The 27,272-nt window shown below is 34.0% G+C and overlaps 4 protein-coding genes across 16 annotated transcripts; 2 read left to right on the forward strand and 2 right to left on the reverse strand.

Moving 5' to 3' along the window:
• Positions 1-2,488: 2,488 nt before the first annotated feature.
• Positions 2,489-5,168, forward strand: LOC108197745 (putative pentatricopeptide repeat-containing protein At1g12700, mitochondrial). Its single transcript, XM_017365441.2, has one exon. The coding sequence runs from the start codon at positions 2,563-2,565 to the stop codon at positions 4,402-4,404; it is 1,842 nt and encodes a 613-aa protein (XP_017220930.1). The 5' UTR covers positions 2,489-2,562; the 3' UTR covers positions 4,405-5,168.
• Positions 5,169-6,032: 864 nt separating this feature from the next.
• On the reverse strand, positions 6,033-14,023 carry LOC108199632 (cysteine-rich receptor-like protein kinase 42). Of its 12 annotated transcripts, none has more exons than XM_017367541.2 (13): positions 13,717-14,023; positions 13,248-13,302; positions 12,715-12,764; positions 11,296-11,377; positions 9,628-9,687; positions 8,495-8,786; positions 7,883-8,289; positions 7,580-7,696; positions 7,372-7,499; positions 7,082-7,292; positions 6,770-7,001; positions 6,546-6,696; positions 6,033-6,456 (listed from the first exon to the last, which is right to left on the reverse strand). In XM_017367541.2, exons 6-13 carry the CDS (start codon positions 8,626-8,628, stop codon positions 6,235-6,237), a joined length of 1,602 nt encoding a protein of 533 aa, XP_017223030.1. In that variant the 5' UTR covers positions 8,629-8,786; positions 9,628-9,687; positions 11,296-11,377; positions 12,715-12,764; positions 13,248-13,302; positions 13,717-14,023; the 3' UTR covers positions 6,033-6,234. The 12 variants fall into 12 exon arrangements, with proteins under 12 accessions (XP_017223030.1, XP_063938609.1, XP_017223029.1 ...); XM_064082539.1 differs by having other exon boundaries at positions 8,495-9,312; XM_017367540.2 differs by having other exon boundaries at positions 9,628-9,724.
• A 29-nt stretch (positions 14,024-14,052) lies between these two features.
• Positions 14,053-21,504, forward strand: LOC108197045 (putative pentatricopeptide repeat-containing protein At1g12700, mitochondrial). 2 transcript variants are annotated; one of them, XM_017364522.2, is made up of 6 exons: positions 14,053-16,022; positions 16,377-16,468; positions 18,161-18,234; positions 19,379-19,465; positions 20,027-20,118; positions 21,029-21,504. In XM_017364522.2, the coding sequence occupies exon 1, from the start codon at positions 14,152-14,154 to the stop codon at positions 15,994-15,996; it is 1,845 nt and encodes a 614-aa protein (XP_017220011.1). In that variant the 5' UTR covers positions 14,053-14,151; the 3' UTR covers positions 15,997-16,022; positions 16,377-16,468; positions 18,161-18,234; positions 19,379-19,465; positions 20,027-20,118; positions 21,029-21,504. The 2 variants fall into 2 exon arrangements, with proteins under 2 accessions (XP_017220011.1, XP_063938605.1); XM_064082535.1 differs by having other exon boundaries at positions 21,150-21,504.
• Positions 21,505-23,398: 1,894 nt separating this feature from the next.
• Positions 23,399-26,221, reverse strand: LOC108198685 (cysteine-rich receptor-like protein kinase 2). The gene is made up of 8 exons (XM_017366463.2): positions 25,731-26,221; positions 25,102-25,508; positions 24,806-24,922; positions 24,598-24,725; positions 24,308-24,518; positions 23,996-24,227; positions 23,772-23,922; positions 23,399-23,677 (listed from the first exon to the last, which is right to left on the reverse strand). The coding sequence occupies exons 1-8, from the start codon at positions 26,183-26,185 to the stop codon at positions 23,459-23,461; spliced, it is 1,920 nt and encodes a 639-aa protein (XP_017221952.2). The 5' UTR covers positions 26,186-26,221; the 3' UTR covers positions 23,399-23,458.
• Positions 26,222-27,272: the final 1,051 nt, after the last annotated feature.

The raw sequence follows: 27,272 nt of genomic DNA on the forward strand, positions 1-27,272 counted from the left end.
AAAATTTTCAAACTAATTAATATTAAAGAATCCTGATTTAAAAATTATAATAATATTTAAAAGAACACTTCAAGAATCCTTCAAATGTTAAAAGTTATAATTGAAATACTTAATAGAATCTTAATTTTATTAATATATATAGAAGTTTCTCTAAAACATTTTATTAATATATATAGAAGATTCTCTAAAATATATTACAAGATTCTCTAAGATATTTTATTATAAATATTATATGTTAAATGTTAAATGTAAAATGTGAAATAATAATTTTTAAATCTTTTTAAGGTGAATCTATAAAATTTGAAATTCAAATTGAATAGACATTAAATGATTGATTAAGATATGGAGAATCATTGATTTGTTTATATTTATGTTATAAAATTAGATTTAATTGACATAATTAAATATTAAATATTAGAATATAGTATATTATTAAACAATAATACGCCATCAATATCAACATTGATGGGTGATTAGAAGGGTTCTTCACTTTTTTTGATAAGCTGGATTCTGAACGAAGGCCCTCCTCAACACCAAAATTAAGAATGAGAAGAAGACTATGTGTGTGTTTGGCACGGGCTTATAAGCCCGACTTCTGAATTATAAGTTAGAAGCACTTATTTGTACCGTTTGTGTAAGAAGTCAAGAAGTACTTAAAAAAAGCTACGATTATTAGCTTTTGTCTTACGGCTTCCACTTATTTCCCAAACACTTTTATCACTTATAAGTCTTAAATTACTTCTAACTTCTACTTCACTTTATTACTTTAAGCAATAAGCACTTATTTTAAATTCACCCAAACGGCCCCTATGTTTCAACACTGAAAGAATGAAATAAAGTAAACACTCCAGAATTCACACCGACCAAACATACATTAGTTTTCATATCCTCAAAAGCTGGAGCCTATCCTAGTCCAAGCTAGAATTCGCCCATGTCTGTTGGTCATTATGGAAAGCTCGAAATGAAGTGGTGTGGAATAACAACATCACTCGAACTTATGTAATGAAGTGGTGTGGAATAGCAAAATCACTCAAACTTATGTTATTATTATTATTGCACATGCTAAACGATATCTTGAACAATGGGATACGCCCAAATTAGTATAACAATTCCTCGGTTTCCTCTGCTTAACGAAAGAGATGAAGGTAGTTCTTGGGTCAAGTTTCATGCAATGCAAATCAAAGTATCGATCGATGCAGCAACTTTATAGGTATGATTGCTAGAAACGAGATGGGTAAGAGTTACTGTTGACTCGAACCTTGTTTCTTTAATATATGAGCTCTCCGGAGATGGCTGAAACTTTTGTCATTAAAGAAGCTTTAAGTTGGATAAAGTCTAAATCTTGACAAGAAGTCACACTAGAATCAGATTGTATGATTGTAGTACAAGCAGTAAGGAGCAAAGTCTAAATGATTTCTCCTTATGGCCATGTTGTTGAGGATTGCATATAAGAATGTTAAAAGGTCAGAACACAGTATCACGGTTATTTATTAAACGGTTTGTTAACATGACAACTCATGTATTAGTGTAGAGAATGCTTTAGAAGTTGATTCGTATTAATAAAATCTTTCTTGTTCGTCAAAAAAAGAAAGTGTAATAATACAAATTAGGTAGGAAGTTCAATAAAGATAACACAAGTCAATGTAATGACCCTTTATTTATTAATATTATATTAATCATACTTTTTTAATATCAAAGCTACTCATATTAAATAAATTATGTCGATTACAATTCATATAAAGAAAAAAGTTAAGTTTGAAATATAATTAGTTCTTAATTAATTCAAAAATATTTATTTATATTTGATTTATAAATTCTAAATTAAAATATTTAATTCTAATTCATATAAAGAAAAAAGTTAAGTTTGAAAGTCTATTGTTTGGTGTACCCTTATTTTGTTATAGATAGAAAGCAAGTTGTTTGTAAATGAGGTTAATTATCAAGTTGATCACTGAAGTGGGCTTAATGTATCAAGTAGGTTACTGAACTCAAAACGGTATCAACATGATCACTGAAGTGGCCATAAATATCAAACAAGTACCTTGAAATATGAGTTCAAATAATAAAAATATTATTTATAAAGTTTTACACATTATTTTTAAATGTTACCACAACCAACTATAATGTTATGACTTCTAGTATTTAAAATAATATATTTATATTTTATCAAGTTTAATTATTATTTATATTTTATTATACAGTTATTTTCTTTGTGTTATTTAAAAATAAATAATAAATAAATTTGATAAAATCTAAATATATTATCATAAATATTAGAAGTCATAACCTTTTACTTGGTTTTGCTGACATTCAAAAATAATGTGTAGAACTTTATAAATAATATTTTTATTGCTTGAATTCATATTTTAAGGTACTTGTTTGATATTTATGGCCTTTTCAGTGATCATCTTGATACTGTTTTGAGTTCAGTGGCCAACTTGATACATTACGCACACTTCAGTGATGAATCAGATAATTAACCCATGTAAACGCAAACAGCAACATTACAGGAAGAGCAAAGTTGGTAGATAAAAGCAGACAGTGAAGGAGGGAAATTGAAAGATGATGATTTTGAGAGTGATGAGGGCTTTGGGTCCATTGAAATCTCAGTTACTGCTTACACGTTCTTCAGGTAATTTCACCTGCTGCTTTCATTTTCATTCAGTTTCTCGCTTCTCCACTAACCCTAACCCTAATTATATCCCTTATTCCTCCAATCCAACTCATGCTGGACTTCAACATTTACTCCGTGAGAAATCTAAGGTCGGTTTCGATAAACTCGATGATGCTCTTCGAGTGTTTGATGAAATGCTCCTTATGAAACCTCTGCCTACTGTTATCCACTTCGCTCAACTATTAGCTGCCCTTGTTAAAATGAAAGAGTACTCTGTAGCTGTGTCTCTCTTTAGGGATATGCGTGTAAATAGCATCCCTGTTAATATAGTTACCATAAATACTATTATCAACTGTTTTTGCCATTTGAATCATGTCGATTTTGCCTTTTCATTACTGGCTGGAATCATCAAGCATGGTTTTGTCCCTGATGTGGTTACTTATACCACTCTCATCAGGGGCCTTATTTCCCAAGATATGCTTCAAGAGGCTCAGCTTTTGTTCCAGAACCTCATCAGATTTAAACTTATTCAACCCGATGTTGTTACCTATACAACTATTATTCACGGCATCTGCAAGAGAGGGAATCCTTCTGTGGCTGTTAAGTTGTTCAAGAATATGGTGAAGCAAGGTTGCAAGCCTAATACTGTAACTTACAACACACTTATTGACTGTTTATGTAAATATAGGTTAGTCGATCAAGCATTGGGTCTTCTCCATCAAATGACAAGGAAAGGCATATCCCCAGATGTTATAACCTACAACTCAGTAATTCAAGGTCTGTGTGACTTTAATCGATGGCATGATGTCAAACAACTGCTCAAGGAGATGGATTTTAGGAACATTTCTCGAAATGTTTTTACTTACAATATATTGATTGATGCGTATTGCAAAGAAGGAATGATTAAAGATGCAGAGGATGTGATAGAGATAATGATTCAAAGAGGCCATTGTCCTGATGTAGTAACATATAGTGCACTCATGGAAGGATACTGCTTGCGGGGAGAGGTTGATAAAGCATTAGCAGTGTTCGAAAGCATGACGAGAGAGGGAATATTGCCTGATACTCATAGCTATAGTATCCTCATCAACGGATATTGTAAAAAGATGAAAGTGGACAGAGCAATAGATCTTTTTCTACAAATGCCCTCTGAAGGTTTAACCCCAACTATTGAGACTTACAATACTATATTGCAAGGTTTTTTTCATGCTGGAAGACATGTTGAAGCGCGCAAATTTTTTAAGGAAAAGATGTTGCTGAACGAAGGTCTTCAGTTGGATAGAGTGACTTGCGCTATTATAGTGAATGGTCTTTGTGAGAACCATTATGTTCGTGAAGCACTGTCCTTTTTTCAAATGATGGAATGCAGTGGGTTAGTTCCAGATATATGCATCTACACCATTCTGATTGATGGATTAAGCAAAAATGGACAACTTAAAGAAGCAAGAACTCTTTTTAACAACCTTGCTGCAAAAGGTTTGCGACCTGATGTCAAGACATACACAATGATGATCCAAGCATATTGTCATGGAGGGTTATTGGATGAAGCGAACGAACTATTGAGGGAAATGGAAGCTAATGATTGCTTGCCTAATGATGTCACATACAACATGCTAATCCGTGGTTGTTTACACAATAAGAAGTACTATGAAGCAGGTGTATTCCTAGATGAAATGCTTGGTCGCTGCTTTGCAGCAGATGCATCTACAGCATCTGCATTACTGAACTTACTTGAAGTGCAAGAACCGGATCCTCCTCTCCTTGCCTTGCGTGATAAGTACTCTCCATAGGTGTGTGGAAGGAAGAGAGTGCCCGGGTACATAATCTTTTCGATTTTGCTAGCATTTTTCACAAATTTGCAGGCAGTAACAATCATGATGGTATGTAGTGAGGACAGGCTCTACTACTATTATGTTTATGTCATTCTTGTAAAGTTTGCAGTTCTCCTACTAAGTAATATATTTTCTTCCATGTACTGAAATTACAAATTTGCTTGCTTTGTGTAAGAGGTTCTTGCCATAGTTACTTTTTTCTGTTTCAAGTGATGAACATTAATTTTTTATGGATCAGTTATACATCTATTAGATTACTTAATGTATGTGTTGTAACTGTTGATTAGTATGAGATAACAAGTCCATGAACCTCATGTGCTATTAAACTTGGAATTTAACAACTGCTCTTGGATGAGTTTGTCCTATGAAATATTGTTTAAGTTCTATTTCAGAGAGTTCCTCTATTCCTCTTCCTGTTGCTCTGGTGATTAATCGAGGAAAGCAAAGAGTATTCTTCTTAATGAGTGCAAATGTGGTGTACTGGTGTTTACAAATATATTTAATTGCCTTTTTGATTGTTTCCTCTGTATATAATTTGCCTTTATGATTGGACTGGATCAGAACGGAGCGCTCATTTAGAAGAGGTAGTTTTGATGCAAGTATATTCAGGATGAAGAATTCTGGACTTGCTGTCTTTTCTATTCAAACAGCTGTGACAGAGTTGAAGTAGTATATCGGCAGATACCCTCTACCACCTACATGCCAATGGACCTACTCAGATCCAATTCTCCATGCTTTGCATAGGAAGTTCTTGCCCCAAGTGACCAGTGAGCTTCAGTTATGACAAGATTTTACAGTAATAGTATGCATGCAAACTCATTTCAGAAAGCATGATCCTAGTATGTTATCTAATCAGTAGGCCACAAATGTCAGAAAATTATCAAGTCCAGTGCCATAAAACCTTTTTAAATATTCTGCAAGAAAAAATTTATCCATGGTTATTATGCAATGCAGCCACAGTGTTCTAAAGATCCCCGATTTATTAAAATCCCCGATGAATCCTTAAAATAAATTCTCCGATTACACTCTAATATGACTAAAAATCCTCGATTTATTCAAAAAATCTCCGATAAATCTCGGTCAAGTCCTGATTCCCCGTTTCTACAACCATGGAAGGAGGATATGGTGGTATATATCTAATCCCCATACAGAATTTTCATGTGGTCTTCATTAAGTATTTAACATACAATACCTTGGATTACCAGCAAACAGTAGGAGAATCATGCAACATCTATCACCATATTTATGCACCTAAAAACTAGAGAAAGCATATTTCATCAGAGTACCGAAAACTTACATCACTCGTAAGGATGTAAGAAAGAGCTGCAGCAGCAAGGTTGCTAGGTGGATCATCAAAACTGAGTCCCATGACAGCATCTACAATTGTTTTTGCTGTCCTGAAAATAAATAAGAACACGTGATAGAATATGAAAGGATAGCAATTCATACACTGAGCTGAGTTTTTTGTGGAAGTGGTAACAGATACTGTAATAGTTCTTATTTCTCCATACAAACATTAAACTTGTAACACCCATGCCTCCCTGTGATCAGCTCGTAAACGACAACTAAAACAGAAAACATCAAAATTACGAACAATCCCTCGAATGAATTAACCAATCAAACAAAATCTTGAAAATTATGTAGCATCAAAATATCAGCAGCCGAAGATGCTTGCACATTATACTTTACCCCAGTACTAAGTTACAGAAAATCTTGAAAATCAACATACCCAAAGTTATGAAGTATAATAAGCTTGGTAAATGGTAATCTTGTCAATCTATTGATATGTTAGACCAATGTTGGCATGCTTAATGGACTTTGCTCGAACAGAACTTCACTATTAAGCAAAGCAACTACTTCAGACATTGGTGGCCTCTGAGAAGCCGGCGACTGAGTGCACATTAAGGCAAGATGTACCATCTTTTTAACATGTTCTCTACTATACTCATTTGGATCAAGTTTCTCATCCACCAAATCAAGATGCTTGTCATCTTCGTACAACTTCCAGGCCTGTCACATTATGACATGGAAACCACACTCAGAAGATAACCAAATAAAGATTTGAGTCTCACTTTAAGTCGTAAACAGACTTTGCTTACATGTTCAAGTAGTGAACCGTTGACAGGATCAATCTTCATGTCAGTGCAGTGAAGGCCACTTATGATTTTAAGTACAACAATTCCGAAGCTGTAGGTATCAATTTTCTCCGTCAAGTGTCCATGAATTGCATATTCTGGTGCTGTGTAACCCCTGATATCGCGAATATATTAATTGAATGACGAGTATATTTTAGAGAGTCTTGACAGATTGTTGGTTAACTTACAATGTGCCAGCATATCTAGTACTAAGATGACTTTGATCCTCACGTGTGAGTCTTGCCAACCCAAAATCTGCAATTTTTGGTTGAAAGCCCTCGTCGAGTAGAATGTTGCTAGATTTGATATCTCTATGTATGATACACAAATGAAATTCTTCGTGAAGATAAGCAAGGCCCCTAGCTATGCCAAGAATAATCTCAACACGTTGTTTCCAGGTAAGAGTCCCCTGCTTTTCACCTGCCAAATAGGGACAGATATGAGCACTGCCTTTAAGGTGTTCACAAGAAGTGGCTCGTTATATGCTAAGGTCAAGTTACCATATAAGAATTTATCAAGGCTTCCATTCTCCATGTATTCGTAGACAAGGAGTAGCTCTGATCCTTTGTGACTGCATCCCAGTAATCGGATGACATTCCGGTGATGAATATTACTTATGAGACTAACTTCACCCTCAAAATCTTCTTTTGCTTTCTTTGAAGTCAGAACATGTTTCTTTACTGCTACTACATCTCCATTGTTTATTATTCCCTGTACAGTGAAATAATCACATAGCATCTATAAGCTTCCATCAATATTCGACGACTGTAAGTGAGAGATCAAAGATTACCTTGTATACATCTGCAAAACCTCCTTCTCCTATTTTGCAATCATTGCTAAAACTCTTTGTTGCTGATTTTAAATCTTTATAACTGTAGATAATTGTACCCTGCAGCTTGGTTACTTGTAATAAATCACCTAGTACACAGAAAACAATCCATTAAAAAAATGGTGAGTGAAAAATAGATTTGAAAGTTCACTTAATCATGCTTTATCACCTCTTTCAGCTACCTTCGCCTTCTGGAAACGATACCATAAAACTGAAGCGATTATAAGGAAAAGAAAGCATAAACCACCAACAATTCCAATGATGGTTTTTCTTGAGCTTGAACTTCCTGAAATATCATAATTTGAATCAAATGCGGATGTGGTCAAACTAGTCTCAGTTTTGCAAAGAAACAATGGGGTAACAGTCATAAGTCGGAAAATAAAAAATACACCTGGAAAAGTCGAGAGTAGGTGAATATAAATAACCCTCAAGTATATATGAGAAGAGCTCAGGGTAGATGATCATGTATTACCTCCTCCTGTGTATGGTGTGATATTGGTTATGTTGCTATCAGCGAAGAAAGATCTGTCAGAATATCTGAGAAAACAACCTGGTTCTACAGAACTTCCCCCTGGTTGCGGAAGACATGTTTGCAAGTCTGTATATACCCTTGCCAAGCAATTTCTGCAGTCACTCGGGCTTATAGTCTCCAGACATTGGGCAGCAGCATACACTGTTGGTGCTGTACTGCTACTGAACGCTTGCCTTTTTGCTGCTGCAAAGTAATTTTTAATCTTTGGTGTGGCAGCAGCAATCTCTGTTAATAATTCTTGCGCTATTGAATTGAAAGCAGTTGGCTCGGCTACACTATGATTGTAGCTACAAACCAATACAGGGCTTTCAAATGTTATCTCTTTGTAGAAGTTGTAAATTCCGTACCTATTCAAATAAACAAGCCATAAGTATATTAAGTGCAAAACAGGATTCCTGGATTGCATCAGAGATTATGGCTTCAGATTCCTGGATATGACTTTTACTTTTGATTAAAGAAAAGTTAATTCAATACAGTAATAAACGAAGAATGCTGATGATCAGAATTCAACTTGTGATCAAACTTATAGAAAAAAAATGGCAGATGAAAGACCTGAGGAAGCATCCTTGGTATATAAAGTGCGCTCCATCCATTGTAGCATCACACTTACGTCTAATTTGAGTGACTCCAGCATCAAAGCAAGCCAAACAATCCACAGTTGAGAGATAGTTCCTGCACTGAGCCATCCCGAACACATCTGTTTCATATGCTGTCGCAACGTGTGCATTAAACAGCTGTTTTCACATCTCTCCAAGGGTCTTGTTAACACTACTCAAGAAAGTCGACAGGTCTGTTGTTACTTCAAATCTACTGCACCGCTCTAGGAGCTCTTCCGCCTGAGAGTCTGATGCAATTCTTGTCATGATCATCGATACAATCACAAAAGTAATGCCAAGCATGATAGTACTGCTCATTCTCATCCTATTTGATAGTAATTACCAATAGATTGCAAAAAGAATCTTGAAGGAGGAACCTGACATTCTTTGTTCTGTCTTAAAACAAAGGCGGAAGGATTCACCATAAGATAAATTTCTAAATCTTCTTAAGATACTCATGGAATAGAAAAGCAATTTCTAAATCTGTATTTTCATGGAATATGCAAGATATAGAAGCCCTGCTGTGCTTGAGAAGTTGGTTTTATCCGTCTGAAGGTAAATTCATAGATGCTTGCGTACCTGTAAATCGTCTTCTCATTCATTCTGAATTACATTTATGTTACATGTAACTGAAACTTTCTTCTTGTAGCTACTAGATATGAAGAACAAGATGATCATTTGATCGTGGACATTGAGTCGCTGTCTCTAGTTGCTGCTTACTATTTTCGACATGGTTTTTTAGCCTTGTCTTGTACTAGGACAATGGGATGCAATCTGTATATAGCGAATTTCATAACATAATAATAATCATGTTTGCAGATTTTTATACGTCAGTAAACTCAAAATCATAAACATTCACCACTCCTGTTTTTGAAATCATAAACATATTAAAATTTCACTTCAATCCATGAAGTTTAATTTCTCATATTTTTACACTTCAAAACACTGTCATAAGCTGATATGTTTACAGAAGTTGCAATTAACTCACTCCTACGGGCCAATTTGCACTATCTTTTGCTGAACATCATTAATTGGAACTTTGAAAGATCACTGATTATATAATGGTGTCGCAATAAAATCATCTCTTACCATAAACTTTGCAGGTCTAGAAATAAATCCAACTCTTGCTACTAATGGATGTTCGAGAACCTTGCAAGAGTTCCGGAGCAACTTTAGGATAGAGTAACTAAAATTTGAGAAACCATAAAAGAGAAGTAATTATAAGGAAAAAGAAAGCATAAATCACCAACAATTTCTACGATGCTTTTTTTCCGAAGAAATAATAAGATCTAAATTAAATTCTTTTTTAACATCTTAAATTTTGTATTTTTTTTTTTGAAAATATCTTAAATTTTGTAATTGAATATGATCTTTTTAGAGAAAATAGATTTTTTTACCATCCAACTTATTATTTATTTAGAAACCTAACACTGAACTATAATATTTTTCTTTTTTGCCACTAACGTTAGGTTCGGATTTTTTTTGTCACTAACGTTAGGTTCAGATTTCATTATTAACACTATATTATTAATTTTAGTATTATTAAAACATAGTGATAGTCTGCAATATAAAGATATAGACACATATCAGATCACCATAATATTACAGATTAACACTATATTTTAATAATGCTAAAAAGAATAATATAGTTTTAATAATCAAATTCGAACCTAACGTTAGTGATAAAAAAAATCTGAACCTAACATTAGTGGAAAAAAAGGAAAAAATTATAGTTCAGTAGTAGGTTTCTAAATAAATAATAAGTTGGGTGGCAAAAAGATCTATTTTCCCATCTTTTTAATGTCGAAATTATAGTATCAGAACAATAATCATAATATAATTCCTGATCATAATATCAGAATAATAATCATAATACTTGTTAAACTAATTATAAATGATAAATTATATATGAAATTAAATAATCAAAGATATTATTTATGACTAAACTAAAAATTATAACCGGTACTCCAATACTCCACTATTTTTGTGAACTCCATAGAATTTGACTCACAATTTTATAAAATTATGTCTTAAATTAAATTATTAGAGTTTAAAAAATTAAAATAAATAATTTTTCTGGCAATGTAAGTATTCTATCGGTGAATATTGCAAAAGCTCACCTTTCACAACAATATTTTTTCCTCTAAATTTTGGGATCGGTCGTTGATCTAATATCAGTTGATGTAACTCATGGGTCTAAACATTGTGCACATGTTTATATGTGGAGGTCTATTGCAATACCACTATGTTCATAAGTGATGTACGTTTGATTGCTCGAGATTTGATTGTAATACTTTTTACATTAAAGAATAAAAAATCTGCGTGTTAAATAACAAAACGGTTATATGTTTAGTTCGTTTTTTTGTTTCATAATCAGGTTGTAATTGACAGTTCAAGAATTTGTATCGGTTAGATTTCAAAATTTTAATAAATTCGTCACTTTTCGTTTAAAAAAACCGATATCTTCTTTTTAAAATACTAGCCTTAAAACTGTGCAAAGCACGAGCGATTATATAATTTTAAATTTATTATTTATAATTTAAATTTAATGAATTTGAAATTTTATTAAATTATATTAACCAACTGATTATGCTCACGCTTGAAAATTTACCTAATTATAAATTATATTTAAAAGAATAATAATGGATTTTTTTATCTTGCAGTACATCACATGTGTTTATAATTTATGTTTAAATTATAAACACCTGTGATGTACTACAGTCTACAAGATTCCTGGCCAGCTTAAGTGCGGTTTACCTTGGTTCACGTGGTTTGCAGGCTATTACGTGAGCTCGTGGGTTTACCTAATGTGCATCCAAAGGGTAGCGGCTGTGGGTTCCTACGTTAAAAAAAAATTGAAAAATTAAACGATATGAATCTGTTTAGTGATATAAGAGTAAGAGAACTCTACTTGTTACAGACTTGTAGTTATAAAGGGACATGATTAAACCAATTTTACTAATGTTAGAGTATTAATGAATTGGAAATTTATTAAATTATATTAATCGACTTATTATATTCACTCTTGATAATTTAACTAATTAAAAATTATATTTAACAAGAAATTATGGAGTTCTTATCTTTTAGTATGCCTTCCGTCCATTTTCAGTTGTCACATTTCTATTTTCATCGGTCAAATTGATTAATTTTTGACCAAAAATTATAAGCCACTCTTTCTTTGTTCGTCAATTTGACCGGCAAAAAATGAGACGTGACAAAAAAAAGAGATATTGACAACTAAAAAGAAACATACGAACACTTATAATCGCGGACCAGCAAACTGGAAAAACAGCAATTGCTATCGACACCATATTAAACCAAAAGCAAATGAACAAGTGTTTTGTAATTTAAACTGTACGTAATGATATAAGAGAGTAGGGGTGAGCAAGAAACCGAATTGAAACCGAAACCGTAACCGAAATTGGTGAAACCGATAAAAACCGAACCGATCCGAAATCGAAAATTTAAAAACCGAACGGATTATAACGGTTGCGGTTCCGATTTTAGGCCAAAACCGAACCGCAAAAACCCGAACCGAACCGATTATTAAAATAAATATTATTTATATTTATATATATGTATATTACACATAATTTATATAAATATTTATATATAATATGTAAATGTAATGAACAAAGTAAAATGGAGACAAGGGAGGTTACTAGGAAGTGGGGTTGAAATGTGGTGAGGTTGTTTTGTTACAATTGTTTTATCTGAACGAGTTGTTCCCCGAGCGCTTTCTTCACCTTTTAATTTATATGAAAAAATTAGCTTCAAAAGAAATTATGTACTACAAACACCTCTAATTCGAGCACCAAATATGATTTCATGTAACAAACAAATATGATTTCATGTAACAAACAAAGAGAAAACACATATTTAATTTAATTAACAGTAGCAGAAGTGAGTATGCTGTTTAACTAAAAGCAGTTTCCGCAACTTAAAAAAGTCACTATCCATTCAATTAAAATTACAATTGCTTTCAAACTATATAAAATCATTCAAACTACATAAAATCAGTGAACGATACACAATCAGAAAATCAGAACCATAAATAGAAACACATTTGTGATATGATAAAACATGTAAAAAGTAACTATATTCTACCAAAAAATTATCTTTCCCAAAGTTTATTCAAGCAAAAACTTATAAACAAAACATAATCATGATTAGTACCGTTTAAAACTTTTCTCTTTTAAAATAATTTCTTCAAAGATGTCTCCAACCTGCAAAAAAAGAAGGAAGACATGTGTCAAATCATCACATAAATTTGATAAATTTATTGTAAAAGACACTGCAGAGCTCATGATCATTTTCATACATTACAATTAATGTGATACTATAAAATAATTGAACATTAAGAAGATAGATTTTGCTCTTCACCAAAAATAGAAATTTACATTAAAACATATCCTTTTCCAGCCTCTTGCACACATATAATGTAAACAGTCAAATTACAATGCACCACTCCAAAAAGTATTACCCACAATAAAAGTTATCGTTTTATCTCTTAAACTTTTCTTAATTATCTAACGCCTCAAATAGATTTTCATAAAAATATTAAATAATGCAAGTCAAACCAATAAGCAGACATGTTTAAAAAAACAAATGAAAAATCATATATAATACATAAAAATCGTGTATTAAACTCATGGAGAGTGGAATGAATTAAATCAATATAGAAACAAAAATTTGAGTGCAAAAATTACCTTTTCAAGCCTCTTGCATATATATGATGTAATCTGAACTCGCAAAACAGCAAAACTGTAAAAAAAAAAAAAACTTAAAAATTAAGTTAGGACTTCTATCAAACAGTTGCAAAGCAAACCAATAAAACATGATTATACAAAGTAATTATGTCTATAGAATCACAAAACAATCATATCCACAACAACTTCTGATTAAAGATATGACCGGATTAAATAGAAGATAATCAAAAAGAAACTATCTTACATCTTATAATTTCAAAGAAAGCATACGGAGGAAGAAGCTGTAATGAGATGTGAAATCAAATGTGGTAGGTGCAATTAACAGCTAATTCGCAGGGGGGAAACATATGTTGTTTTTACAACAAATTTCAAATTCAAATTCTGGGAGATGAAGTAGAATCAGGAGGGGGGCTATGTATGAAGAAACAGTACACATAGAGGGGATACAGTGAGATGGGGTGAGAGATACCTCTTCCATAATGAAAGCAAGGCTCGGAGAAGAAGATGAAGAACACGGCGGAAATCTCCAGAGCTCACGCGGGAGAGGTTACTCGGCTTTCATTTTAATTTTGAACCCTAATTGTGTATTGAGTTGTGTACATGAGAAGATTTGTGTATGAGCTGTGTACATCAGCTGTGTTGTGTGGCTGAAAGAGATGCCACGTTGTTATACCGTATAAAGCAAGTGTATGGAGTGGCAAAATACAGTAGATACAACAAAAGGTGAGGGACAAACTGGACAATTCATACCCAAATATGTAGTAGGATTTATAATTTAAATAATTTAAATAGATAAATAGATGTTGCAGGTAGAAATTATACTCGTGTTAGGTTATTGCAGTACAGTGTAGATTGGTATTTTGTTGGTAAATAAAAGCACACAGTGAAGGAGAGAAATCGAAAGATGATGATGAAGAAGAGATTGATGAGTGCTTTGGGTCCATTGAAATCTCAGTTACTGCTGGAACGTTCATCAGGTAATTTCACCTGCTGCTTTCATTTTCATTCACTCTCTCGCTTCTCCACCAAACCTAACCCTAATTATTTCCCTTATTCCTCCAATTCAACTCATGCTCGACTTCAACGTTTACTCCTTGAGAAATCTAAGCTCGGTTTTGATAAACTTGATGATGCTCTTCAAGTGTTTGATCAAATGCTCCTGATCAAACCTCTGCTACCTGTTATCAACTTCGCTCAACTATTAGCTGCCCTTGTTAAAATGAAAGAGTACTCTGTAGCTGTGTCTCTCTTTAGGGATATGCGTGTAAATAGCATCCCTGTTAATATAGTTACCATAAATACTATCATCAACTGTTTTTGTCATTTGAATCGTGTCGATTTTGCCTTTTCATTACTGGCTGGAATCATCAAGCACGGATTTGTGCCAAGTGTGGTTACTTATACCACTCTCATCAGGGGCCTTATTTCGCAAGATATGCTTCAAGAGGCTCAGCTTTTGTTTCAGAACCTCATCAGATTTGAACTTATTCAACCCAATGTTGTTACCTATAACACAATTATTCACGGCATCTGCAAGAGAGGGAATCCTTCTGTGGCTGTTAAGTTGTTCAAGAATATGGTGAAGCAAGGTTGCAAGCCTAATACTGTAACTTACACCACACTCATAAACTGTTTATGTAAATATAGGTTAGTCGATCAAGCATTGGGTCTTCTCCATCAAATGACAATGAAAGGCATATCCCCAAATGTTATAACCTACAACTCATTAATTCAAGGTCTGTGTGACTTTAATCGATGGCATGATGTCAAACAATTGCTCAAGGAGATGGATGTTAGGAACATGTCTCAAGATGTTTTTACTTACAATATATTGATTGATGCGTATTGCAAAGAAGGAATGATTGAAGATGCAGAGGATGTGATAGAGTTGATGAATCAAAGAGGCCATCATCCTGATGTAGTCACTTACAGCTCACTCATGGATGGATACTGCTTGCGGGGAGAGGTTGATGAAGCATTGGCTGTGTTCGAAAGCATGACGAGAAAGGGAATATTGCCTAATACTCATAGCTATAATATCCTGATCAACGGATATTGTAAGAAGATGAAAGTGGACAGAGCAATAGATCTTTTTCAACAAATGCCCTCTGAAGGTTTAACCCCAACTATTGAGACTTACAATACTATATTGCAAGGTTTTTTTCATGCTGGAAGACATGTTGAAGCACGTAAATTTTTTAAGGAAAAGATGATGCTGAAAGAAGGTCTTCAGTTGGATAAAGTGACTTGCGCTATTATATTGCATGGTCTTTGCAGGAACTGTTATGTTCGGGAAGCACTGTCCTTTTTTCAAATGATGGAATGCAATGGGTTAGTTCCCGATATACGTATTTACACCATTCTGATCAATGGATTATGCAAAAACGGACAACTTGAAGCAGCAAGAACTCTTTTTAACAACCTTCCTGCGAAAGGTTTGCGACCTGATGTCAAGACATACACAATGATGATCCAAGCATATTTTCATGGAGGGTTATTGGATGAAGCGAATGAACTATTGAGGGAAATGGAAGCCAATGATTGCTTGCCTAATGATGTCACATACAACATGCTTATCCGTGGTTGTTTACACAATAAGAAGTACTATGAAGCAGGTGTATTCCTAGATGAAATGCTTGGTCGCTGCTTTGCAGCAGATGCATCTACAGCATCTGCATTACTGGACTTATTTGAAGTGCAAGAACCGGATCCTTCTCTCCTTGCCTTGCGTGATAAGTACTCTCCATAGGTCTGTGAAAGGATGAGAGTGCCCAGGTACATAATCTTTTTGATTTTGCCAGTGTTTTTCATAAATTTGCAGGTGGTAACAATCATGACAGTGGTATGTAGTGGCTATAAAGTACAGAGTTATATCCAAAACATATAAACTGTCATATATATATATATATATATATATATATATTTATATCCAAAACATATAAACTGTCATATATATATATATATATATATATATATATATATTTGTAAATATCAAACTAATGATATCTTTAAAAATGTGTTTTCCTTTTTATATAATTTTTTGGCATCCTATGATAAGAGTATTTAGGCGTTAATTTTAATTTATTTCATGTTGACGACACTCTTATACGCTGCAATTTTCTTTTGCAGATACATTACACCGTTTTTGGAAAAAGGAGCATGATTGGGGTTGGAATTGATGCTGGCACTCTCATAATCAATTTCCAAGTGCAAGTCATTAGGTTTGATACTGAACACTCATCATTTCTTACTTGTATGCTTGCTTGCTTGTTTGCATTGTTGTATATATTGTCAAATATTACATATATCACATGCTTCAAAATTGTAGAATTCTTTATTATAAGTATCATTTATATTTTTAGTTTCCTTGTGAAATAGTAATATGTTTTTTAAATACAAATATTCCTCACATTTTTGTTCTGTCTTTGCAAACTTTTCCATTGTGTTCTTACTTTTTGAACTACTCTAGGAACCTTGTTATAATTGTAATAAGTCTCTATTGTCTAGTCAGCCTTATTAATGCTGATATTATATTGTTGTGCAATGATATGATATATAACTATATAAGTTACTTCACGTGATAGGTTTTCCGTTTGATACTTCACTAGGGTCAACAGTTGACATACATATCCATTTATTAGTGCACGTTATGTTGCACCATGCTGTCTTTGTTAAAACGTATCACAAAATCATATCTAACTTCATCTGGACTGGTACTCTGATTATATAATAAATGTGAACTCATATTTAGTTTCTACTGATCTCTTTCTCGTTTGGTATTATTGTGATCGCAAAATGATACTTATCTTGAGGAAGGATATTTAGTACTCTGAAATATGACCCTTTCAGAAGTTTTTGCAACATTTCCCATTCTCTTGACACAAGCCCTACTTTTCAACCAGCAATAGTTTACATGGAAATTTATTTATGCGTGCCACAATTGGAGGCTGGGATCATTCTACTATATACTCCCTGCTGAAACCCTTTTGCCAGTGCCCCCTTCAAATCTACTGTTTTCCACGCCATGTCATCCACATGTAGTTTCATCCTAACAAGTCTTAACAACTCCTGGACAACAATAGCCTACACCCTTAATTCATGGACACATCTCCGACTGGGGCAAGTGAATGCAATCTAATTGTATTCAGCATTGTGTTTCAGTTACTGTAGTTTGTGCCAAAATCTTGCCTTATCCTTGTGATTGGCCTATTGGTAGCACACGGCCCATACTATGAATATTTTCTTGTGTAATGATGCCATATTGCCATAATCTACCATCTGTCATCCCATCGTGAAGCTACTTTGTGCATCTGTCGCAAATGATTAGCTAAAGTCACGGTTAAAGCTTAAATATTTTTTTTCAAGGACTTGTGGAAATGCTTGGCACTTAAGATGCTCTATAAGGGTATTTAGAGTAAATTTTACATTTGAGGCACCAAAGCTCAACAGCAGGCTGGACTATACTCACTGGCTGTTACATTTATATTTCTTTAGCACTAGAAAAATAGAAGTTTCTTCATACCGGCCCAATGCCTTTCTGGCCTATGTTACTCGGACTTGGGTACGGAGTATATCGGACATGACACATATCCGAGTGTTGGACTTGGGAACTTTGAAAATTGGGGACACGGGGACACTGTCCTATTTTTGGACACGGGTACGGGGACACATCGTAGTATACTAATAAACAAGTATGGTAAGTTTGACATCTTAACAAAAAGTAACAATAAAACTCAAACTAGACATGATTTTGTAGGGAACTTTGCAAATAAGGTGTCTTCTGTACTTTAATCCCATTCCAAAATAATTCCTTCCGTTGTCCATGTAGTTGTGTACTGTCATTCATAAACATGTTTATATGTTAAATCTATGCACCTTCACCATATTTGCTAACGACCTTTTCTTTTTTACAGTTTATTTGACTGAAAAATCCCTACTTTCCAGAATGGATATACTTCAAAAGAACATTCTGTATGGTCAAAATCAGGTAAGCTGCATACCCTCACTGATTTGAACTTGTAATCAAAATTAAGTAGAATGGGCAGCTGCTTGTAATTGTGAAACGATGCTTGTGTAGTCTTGGAAAATATATATCCAGCAACCATGATATTAACTTCAGGGCACCTACAGAGATTAATCGTTAGCAGACTAGCTTTAAATTATTAGAAAAGAATAATTTCAGGCAATAAACTCCGAGCGAAAGAGCCTTTTATAGTTTCCATCACCTTCCCTGGTCAATCCCAACCCCTACCCAAACAGCAAACTCCTACAAGACATGACCTGGCATCTAATTATCCTATAATTATATACTATGTTCTTAGACATCTGTAAGCAGCATTGAGCTCCTGCTAATTTTTATAAGGTTACTTCATTTTTGTGATTTGACTATGTCCTCAAACTTATTTAAACTAAATAACACTGTGTAAGCATTATCATATAAGGATGTCGCAAAAGTTTCATGCAAGTCAAGTTTACACTATATCAAAATCAGTACAATAAACCTGAAGGAAAGCATCCCAATGACGAATAGATGACAATTGGAAATCACGCAAGTCAAATTTCCACTATTTCCACTATACACGATGTATCTGTAATTCAAGGGATCAAATAGTAATAAATTATACTAAACAATACAAATCAGAGCATAAAGATTAGATATGATTATAAAACAAAGGTATTAATTTAAAGAGAGATCTCTAAATCTGTATAATTAGGAAAAAGACACGAGGTGGAATTAAATTTGCAGCATTTTAATAATACTTACAAATGAGCAAGAGCTTTTATCTTTTTTTACAATATCAAAAATTTGGTTTTGTTGAAAGCTGCTGGTAGTTTTTCGAGCTAGAGGTCAGTAAATTAGTAATATTCCAATTTTGTAGAGCGATTCTTTAATCATAATTTGTATATAATGATATGTAACACGATAAACTTATATCAGATACAGGCAGATGCCGAGACCCAAGGAAAATTAGGCAAGTTTTAAATAAAAAGGCCAATTATATGAAGTATGCCATGGCCTTCAACTTTTGGTGACTTGTGTTAGATGGCTGGATGATAGACTATGATTGTTTTGATTATTTTCGTGAGACTGATTATTCATGTTTGTTGATGATGGATGTTTTCTTTCACAGCTGGTCAACTATGGCAAAGGCAAGCTCAAAAGGATTTGAACTTATGTGACTGAAAAAGTCTGCCTGAGCGCTTGGAGTGGTAAACAGGTGAGAGAATATCCAGCGAGTACAATGAAAAAACATTTTATATTCCTTGAAAACAATGATTGAAACCCCAGACACACACCTATCCTGTAAATAACTGCATATTATATCCTTGCAAACCTTCTAAATTATCTTACAAGACTTATCAAGTGTGTTGCTTTCTGTTTTTCTATTGCAGAATTTTCATATTTTTGTTTCTTGAGTGGCTTAGAGTTGTTAGGTTGTACAAAAGGAGAAATATGATACATTACATTGAACTTGTATTCTTTTTCTTGTTTAAATTTCACATAACTTGAGTATTTAGAAGTTGAGTTTCAAATAAAAAGATATACAAAGAGGTTCTAGGATTGAAATGTAAAGTCTTGTGCCCATCATATTACAAAGAAAACTAGCAGTTACCCAAATGTAGGCAGGAGGCCAGTGAAACAATTGAAGAACAATTTACAATTGCAGTTGTGAATAAGGATCTAAACAAATCTAAGTGTTCTGGTTAGTTGGTGCAAACTAGATTTTAGTTTATTTCATGTTGACGACACTCTTATACGCTGCAATTTTCTTTTGCAGACACATTACACCGGTTTTGGGAAAAGGAGCACGACTGGGGTTGGAATTGACGCTGACACTCTCAAAATCAAAGCTTAAGTCCAAGTCATTAGGTTTGATACTGAACACTCATCATTCCTACATCATTTCTTACTTGTGTCATTGTATGCGTGCTTGCTGCTTTGCATTTTGGTATATATTGTCACATATTACATATATCACATGCTTCAAAATTGTGGATTTCATTAATTATGAGTGCCATTTATTTTTTTCAGTTGCCTTGTGAAATAGTAATATGTTCTTCAAATACAAATTTCCTCACATTTCTATTCTGTCTTTGAAAAACTTTTCCATTATGTTCTTATATATTGATCAACTCTGTTAGGAACCTTGTTATCTGCTAATAATAGGTCTCTATTGGATAGTCAGTCTTAATAATGCTGATATTATATTGTTGTGCGATGATATGATATATAACTATATAAGTTACTTCAGGTGATGGGTTTTCTGTTTGATACTTCACTACGGTCAACATGTGAAATATATATCCATTTATTAGTGTACATTATACAAATGAATTGCAATATAAGATGTAAATATATTTATTAATTTTTGAGCTCACAATATTTTTTAGATTATGACAAGTACGTATATAATATTATACATATTTGGTATATAAGCTGTTATATGTATTTTGCCCCTCGACTTTTCTATTCTGGCTCCATCTGTTTCTTCGTTCATCTAGTTAGGCTGTTTTACTTTGACATGTTTCTGATGAGTGAAGACATACTAATTCATCAATAAACCTTTTCTCTTCTGATTTATTTGATTGTGAATTTTAGTAAAAGGTATCCTGGTGCAGTTTTTTGTTTTTTGGATTCCAATATTTAGTTATTTTGATTTGGGAATATATTTTCATGGACAAAACAGCATGATTGCTTGTGCTATACTTGACTTTTTTGCTGAATTTGTCAGTATTAAAATGGCTTATTTGACTTTTAGTGCCCTCATTACGTGATGCAGTTTATGTCATATCAGACTCGGCAGACAAGTTTGTCCTCGGCAGACAGGCATATTCTTCTTTGCACGCATATCGTTCAGGAACAATAATTATATCTCATCTGTTGGCTTGTCATTCACGTAGGCAGTTGATAAATTTTCAAGAGCACGACCACCGAATATATACAAATTGGACTACATAGATGATCTATACAACTTCGATCAGGAAAGGAAGCCTCAATCTCTTGTTTGCCCCCAAACTCCAGAGTGGAGAACTTTTTTAACCAGGAGGATAATGGAGCTACTCATTTGCAAGCATGTACTGTGTTTTCATCTTCCGAAGTAAATATTTTTTAGATGAGAGGTGTGTTTGATTTGCGATTGGTGGAAATATTGTACTAGTAGCTATATCTATTTAGTTGTTTAGAACCAACTATAAGAAACAATTATGTAGGAGTTATCTCTTTTAAGCATATCTTTATTTAAGTTACAATTATCTAGGAGTTATCTCTTTTAAGTTTTAAGCATATCTTTATTTAAGTTGAAAGTTTTTTCATTTTTCTATCGGAGCTTTATTATTCAGTTTCGTCTTGAAGAAATCATAATATAATAATATAATATGAGTTTTTATACGAGGCATGTGCCTTGCAAGGGCACTAATGCTAGTTATTCATTTAAAAAAGAAAAAAGACCAACACGGAGTCAAAAAAAATCCTCCCGCATTCAAAGTGATTGGTGAATGTCATCGTAACACAGCAAGCTTGGAGACTATACATTTAATTTAGTTTGTTTGCGCAATGGATTTAGTTTGCTTCTTTTTGTAATTGCATTGACTATATTTTCAGTAGGCAAAGTTATGAAGTATAATAAGCTTGGTAAATGGTAATCTTGTCAATTGATATATATTTATATATATGTTAGACCAACGTTGGCATGCTTGATACACTTTGCTCGAACAGAACTTCACTAGTAAGCAAAGCAACTACTTCACACATTAGTGGCCTCTGAGAAGCCGGCGACAGACAGAGTGCACATTAAGGCAAGATGTATCATCTTGTGATTGAGGGCGTAAATTTTGCCTCCTGATTGAGGGCGTAAATTGTGCCCCCTGATTGAAGATTTTAATTGTGCCTCATTTGAAAGCGTTAATTGTATCTTAACTAACGGTGTTAATTGTCCATTGTATGCATGGGTATAATTGCACAGGCCACATGATTGCACGTTTCCTTGTGGATACCAAGTCATTATCGGTCACTGAGGTGGGCACTTCGTTTGCGCTTGCAATAAATTCTTCTTTGCACGCATATGGTTCAGGAATTACAATTTTATTTCATCTGTTGGCCTATCATTCACGTAGGCAGTTGATAAATTTTCAAGAACACGACCGCCGGATATATACAAATTGGACTATATAGATGATCTATACAACTTCGATGAGGAAAGGAAGCCTCAATCTCTTGTTTGCCCCCAAACTCCATAGTGGAAGAAATTTTCTGACTAGGAGGATAATGGAGCTACTCATTTGCAAGCATGTACTGTATTTTCATCTTCCGAAGTACTAGTAGCTATATCTATTTAGTTGTTTAGAACCAACTATAAGAAACAATTATCTGAAGTTATTACTTTTAAGCATATCTTTATTTAAGTTGAAAGTGTTTTCATTTTTCTATCAGAGCTTTATTATTCAGTTTCATCTTGAAGGAAATCATAATATAATAATATAATATGAGTTTTTATGTGAGGCATGTGCCTTGCACGGACACTAATGCTCGTTATTCAATTTAAAAAAGAAAAAGGACAAACACAGAGTCAAAAAAATCCTCCGGCATTCAAAGTGATTTGTTTTATGAGTCTTAAATTAAGATTGGTGAATGTTACTCCCTCCGTCTCAATTTATAGGTCCATTTTGGAATAAACACGCATATTAAGAAAAAAGTTGGTTAGATAGAATCTTATCTCATGTATCATTAATTAGTGCATTGATAAGTGAGAATATAGTTGAGTTTCAAAAAAATCACAATAAATATAGGGATTTAGTGCATTGGGAAATGAAATAATGATGAGTTTCAAAAAAATCACAATTAATATGTAGATAAATTTGTATTGAAAGAAGAGAGGGACAAATGTTTTGGGACAAATTTTTTTTCCAAAATGGACCTATAAATTGAGACGGAGGGAGTACTAAATCTATTCTATCCATAGTAATAGCTGGACAAAGATGAATTAAGTGAGACATTTAATTCCACGTCACAAGCTCAGAGACTATACATTTAATTTAGTTTTTTTGCGCAATGGATTTAGTTTGTTTACTTATTTTCGTAATTGCATTGACTATACTTTATGGATATAGTTTGTTTACTTATTTTTGTAATTGCATTGACTATACTTTCAGGAGGCAAAATTATGAAGTATAATAAGCTTGGTTGATGGTAATCTTGTCAATTTATTGATATGTTAGACCAATGTTGGCATACTTAATGGACTTTGGTTAAAGAGAACTTCAATAGTAAGCAAACCAACTTCAGACATTGGTGGCCTCTGATAAGCTGGCGACTGAGTGCACATTAAGGCAAGATGTATCATCTTTTTAACATATTCTCTACTATACTCATTTGGATCAAGTTTCTCATCCACCAAATCAAGATGCTTGTCATCTTCGTACAACTTCCAGGCCTATCACATTATGACATGGAAATCACACTCAACAAATAACGAAATACTGTAAAGATTTGAGTCTCACTTTAAGTCGTAAACAGACTTTGCTTACATGTTCAATTAGTGAACCGTTGACAGGATCAATCTTCATGTCAGTGCAGTGAAGGCCACTTATGATTTCAAGTACAACAATTCCGAAGCTATAGGTATCAACTTTCTCCGTCAAGTGTCCATGAATTGCATATTCTGGTGCTGTGTAACCCCTGATATCGCGAATATATTAATTGAATGACGTGTATATTTTAGAGAGTGTTGACAGATTGTTGGTTAACTTACAATGTGCCAGCATATCTAGTACTAAGATGACTTTGATCCTCACGTGTGAGTCTTGCCAACCCAAAATCTGCAATTTTTGGTTGAAAGCCCTCGTCGAGTAGAATGTTGCTAGATTTGATATCTCTATGTATGATACACAAATGAAATTCTTCGTGAAGATAAGCAAGGCCCCTAGCTATGCCAAGAATAATCTCAACACGTTGTTTCCAGGTAAGAGTCCCCTGCTTTTCACCTGCCAAATAGGGACAGATATGAGCACTGCCTTTAAGGTGTTCACAAGAAGTGGCTCGTTATATGCTAAGGTCAAGTTACCATATAAGAATTTATCAAGGCTTCCATTCTCCATGTATTCGTAGACAAGGAGTAGCTCTGATCCTTTGTGACTGCATCCCAGTAATCGGATGACATTCCGGTGATGAATATTACTTATGAGACTAACTTCACCCTCAAAATCTTCTTTTGCTTTCTTCGAAGTCAGAACATGTTTCTTTACTGCTACTACATCTCCATTGTTTATTATTCCCTGTACAGTGAAATAACCACATAGCATCAATAAGCTTCCATCAATATTCGACGACTGTAAGTGAGAGATCAAAGATTACCTTGTATACATCTGCAAAACCTCCTTCTCCTATTTTGTAATCATTGCTAAAACTCTTTGTTGCTGATTTTAAATCTTTGTAACTGTAGATAATTGTACCCTGCATCTTGGTTACTTGTAATAAATCACCTAGTACACAGAAAACAATCCATTAAAAAAATGGTGAGTGAAAAATAGATTTGAAAGTTCACTTAATCATGCTTTATTACCTCTTTCAGCTACCTTCGCCTTCTGGAAACGAAACCATAAAACTGAAGCGATTATAAGGAAAAGAAAGCATAAACCACCAACAATTCCAATGATGGTTTTTCTTGAGCTTGAACTCTCTGAAATATTACAATTTAAATCAAATGCGGATGTGGTCAAACTAGTTGCAAAGAAACAATGGGGGTAACAGTCATAAGTCGGAAAATAAAAAATACACCTGGAAAAGTCGAAAGTAGGTGAATATAAATAACCCTCAAGTATATATGAGAAGAGCTCAGGGTAGATGATCATGTATTACCTCCTCCTGTGTATGGTGTGATATTGGTTATGTTGCTATCAGCGAAGAAAGATCTGTCAGAATATCTGAGAAAACAACCTGGTTCTACAGAACTTCCCCCTGGTTGCGGAAGACATGTTTGCAAGTCTGTATATACCCTTGCCAAGCAATTTCTGCAGTCACTCGGGCTTATAGTCTCCAGACATTGGGCAGCAGCATACACTGTTGGTGCTGTACCGCTACTGAACGCTTGCCTTTTTGCTGCTGCAAAGTAATTTTTAATCTTTGGTGTGGCAGCAGCAATCTCTGTTAATAATTCTTGCGCTGTTGAATTGAAAGCAGTTGGCTCGGCTACACTATGATTGTAGCTACAAACCAATACAGGGCTTTCAAATGTTATCTCTTTGTAGAAGTTGTAAATTCCGTACCTATTCAAATAAACAAGCCATAAGTATATTAAGTGCAAAACAGGATTCCTGGATCGCATCAGAGATTATGGCTTCAGATTCCTGGATATGACTTTTACTTTTGATTAAAGAAAAGTCAATTCAATACAACTTCATTCAGAACACAGTAATAAACGAAGAATGCTGATGATCAGAATTCAACTTGTGATCAAACTTATAGAAAAAAAAAAACAGATGAAAGACCTGAGGAAGCATCCTTGGTATATAAAGTGCGCTCCATCCATTGTAGCATCACACTTACGTCTAATTTGAGTGACTCCAGCATCAAAGCAAGCCAAACAATCTACGGTTGAGAGATAGTTCCTGCACTGAGCCATCCCGAACACATCTATTTCATATGCTGTCGCAAAGTGTGCATTAGACAGTTGTTTTCTCATCTCTTCAAGTGTCTTGTTAACGCTGCTCAAGAAAGTCGACAGGTCTGTGGATACTTTAAATCTAGTGCACCGTTCTAGTAGCTCTTCCGCTTGAGAGTCTGATGTAATTCGTGTCATGATCATCGATACAATCACAAAATTAAGGCCCAGCATGAAAATACTATTCATTCTGCTTTGAAGAAAAGTTGAGTTCAGAGTCTTGATCAATGTATCATTTGAAGTCCAAACTAGATACAAATGAGAACTCAAACAAGCCTGCATTCTAATTAACTAATTATTAAAGGACCAGATAATTTGCTTGTGTTACTAATAAATCTTTGTGATGGCCCTCATCATATTTAAGTCAACTGGTTTTGGGTTCCAAATTTCAAAGTTATCTGCTACAACAAATCGAATAAAAAAGTCAATTTTTTATAAGTAGTTATGATTGCAATTTGCACTATGCAATATCAGCCCACAAAATAATATAGTCAACTAAGACTATGTACCCATTACCCTCCCAATTAGCTGTATGTGTCCTCTGCACCCAATATACATATTCTAAAAGTGATGGAAAAGAGAAAAATTAATTTAAGAGTTTCAGAATATTGCTTTTCATAATTCTTGTTTTATAAATAATTCTCAGATAGTTCACATGGTTTCTAACAAGCTAAAACATCTGTACTCATTGCTTTGCTAGACCAAGATTGGCATGCTCAGTGGTCTTTGCTCGAAGAGAGCTTCACTAGTAAGCAAAACAACAACTTCAGACATTGCTGGTCTCCGAGAAGCTGGCAGCGGAGTGCACACTAAGGCAATATGTATGATCTTCTTAACGTATTCTCTGCTGTAGTCATTTGGATCAAGTTTCTCATCTACTAAATTGAGCATGCTCAGTGATCAAGATTGGGATGCTCAGTGGTCTTTGCTCAAAGAGAGCTTCACTAGTAAGCAAAACTCTTTGTTGCTGATTTTAAATCTTTGAAACTGTAGATAATTGTACCATGCAGCTTGGTTACTTGTAATAAATCACCTAGTATACAGAAAACAACCCATTAAGAGAGTTGTTGGTAGAAATAATTGGGAAAACTAATTCTAACATCCCTAAACTATTGGCACTTTTTTTTCTAGGTCCCTGAACTATAAATTAAAATGGATAAGTAATTGAACTTTTGAATTTTTCCTATCATAGTCCTTCCGTTAAATTTTTGTAAACGGACGTTATATTTTGCTGATGTGGCGAGTTATAAAATAAATCGAAAATATATTTTTCCGTGTAAGCAGCCCACATGGATCGGAGGAAAAATTCCGATGGCTCTTCATCGTCGCCCCCCTTCTTTGCTAGTCTCCCTCCTTCCCTTTCTCTATA

Source organism: Daucus carota, chromosome 8 (genome assembly GCF_001625215.2).
Source record: "Daucus carota subsp. sativus chromosome 8, DH1 v3.0, whole genome shotgun sequence".
NCBI lineage: Eukaryota > Viridiplantae > Streptophyta > Magnoliopsida > Apiales > Apiaceae > Daucus > Daucus carota.

Excerpts from the sequence above, each read along its gene's own strand:
- LOC108197745 (XM_017365441.2), top strand. The coding sequence starts at position 2,563 with ATGATGATTTTGAGAGTGATGAGGGCTTTGGGTCCATTGAAATCTCAG.
- LOC108199632 (XM_064082542.1), bottom strand. The coding sequence starts at position 8,628 with ATGGCTCAGTGCAGGAACTATCTCTCAACTGTGGATTGTTTGGCTTGC. Across the intron at positions 8,290-8,494 it reads TACCAAGGATGCTTCCTCAG|GTACGGAATTTACAACTTCT; the intron begins GTCTTTCATCTG and ends TTATTTGAATAG. Across the intron at positions 7,002-7,081 it reads CCTTGATAAATTCTTATATG|GTGAAAAGCAGGGGACTCTT; the intron begins GTAACTTGACCT and ends CCTATTTGGCAG.
- LOC108197045 (XM_017364522.2), top strand. The coding sequence starts at position 14,152 with ATGATGATGAAGAAGAGATTGATGAGTGCTTTGGGTCCATTGAAATCT.
- LOC108198685 (XM_017366463.2), bottom strand. The coding sequence starts at position 26,185 with ATGCAGGCTTGTTTGAGTTCTCATTTGTATCTAGTTTGGACTTCAAAT. Across the intron at positions 23,923-23,995 it reads ACTAGATATGCTGGCACATT|GGGTTACACAGCACCAGAAT; the intron begins GTAAGTTAACCA and ends TCGCGATATCAG. Across the intron at positions 23,678-23,771 it reads ACGGTTCACTAATTGAACAT|GCCTGGAAGTTGTACGAAGA; the intron begins GTAAGCAAAGTC and ends ATAATGTGATAG.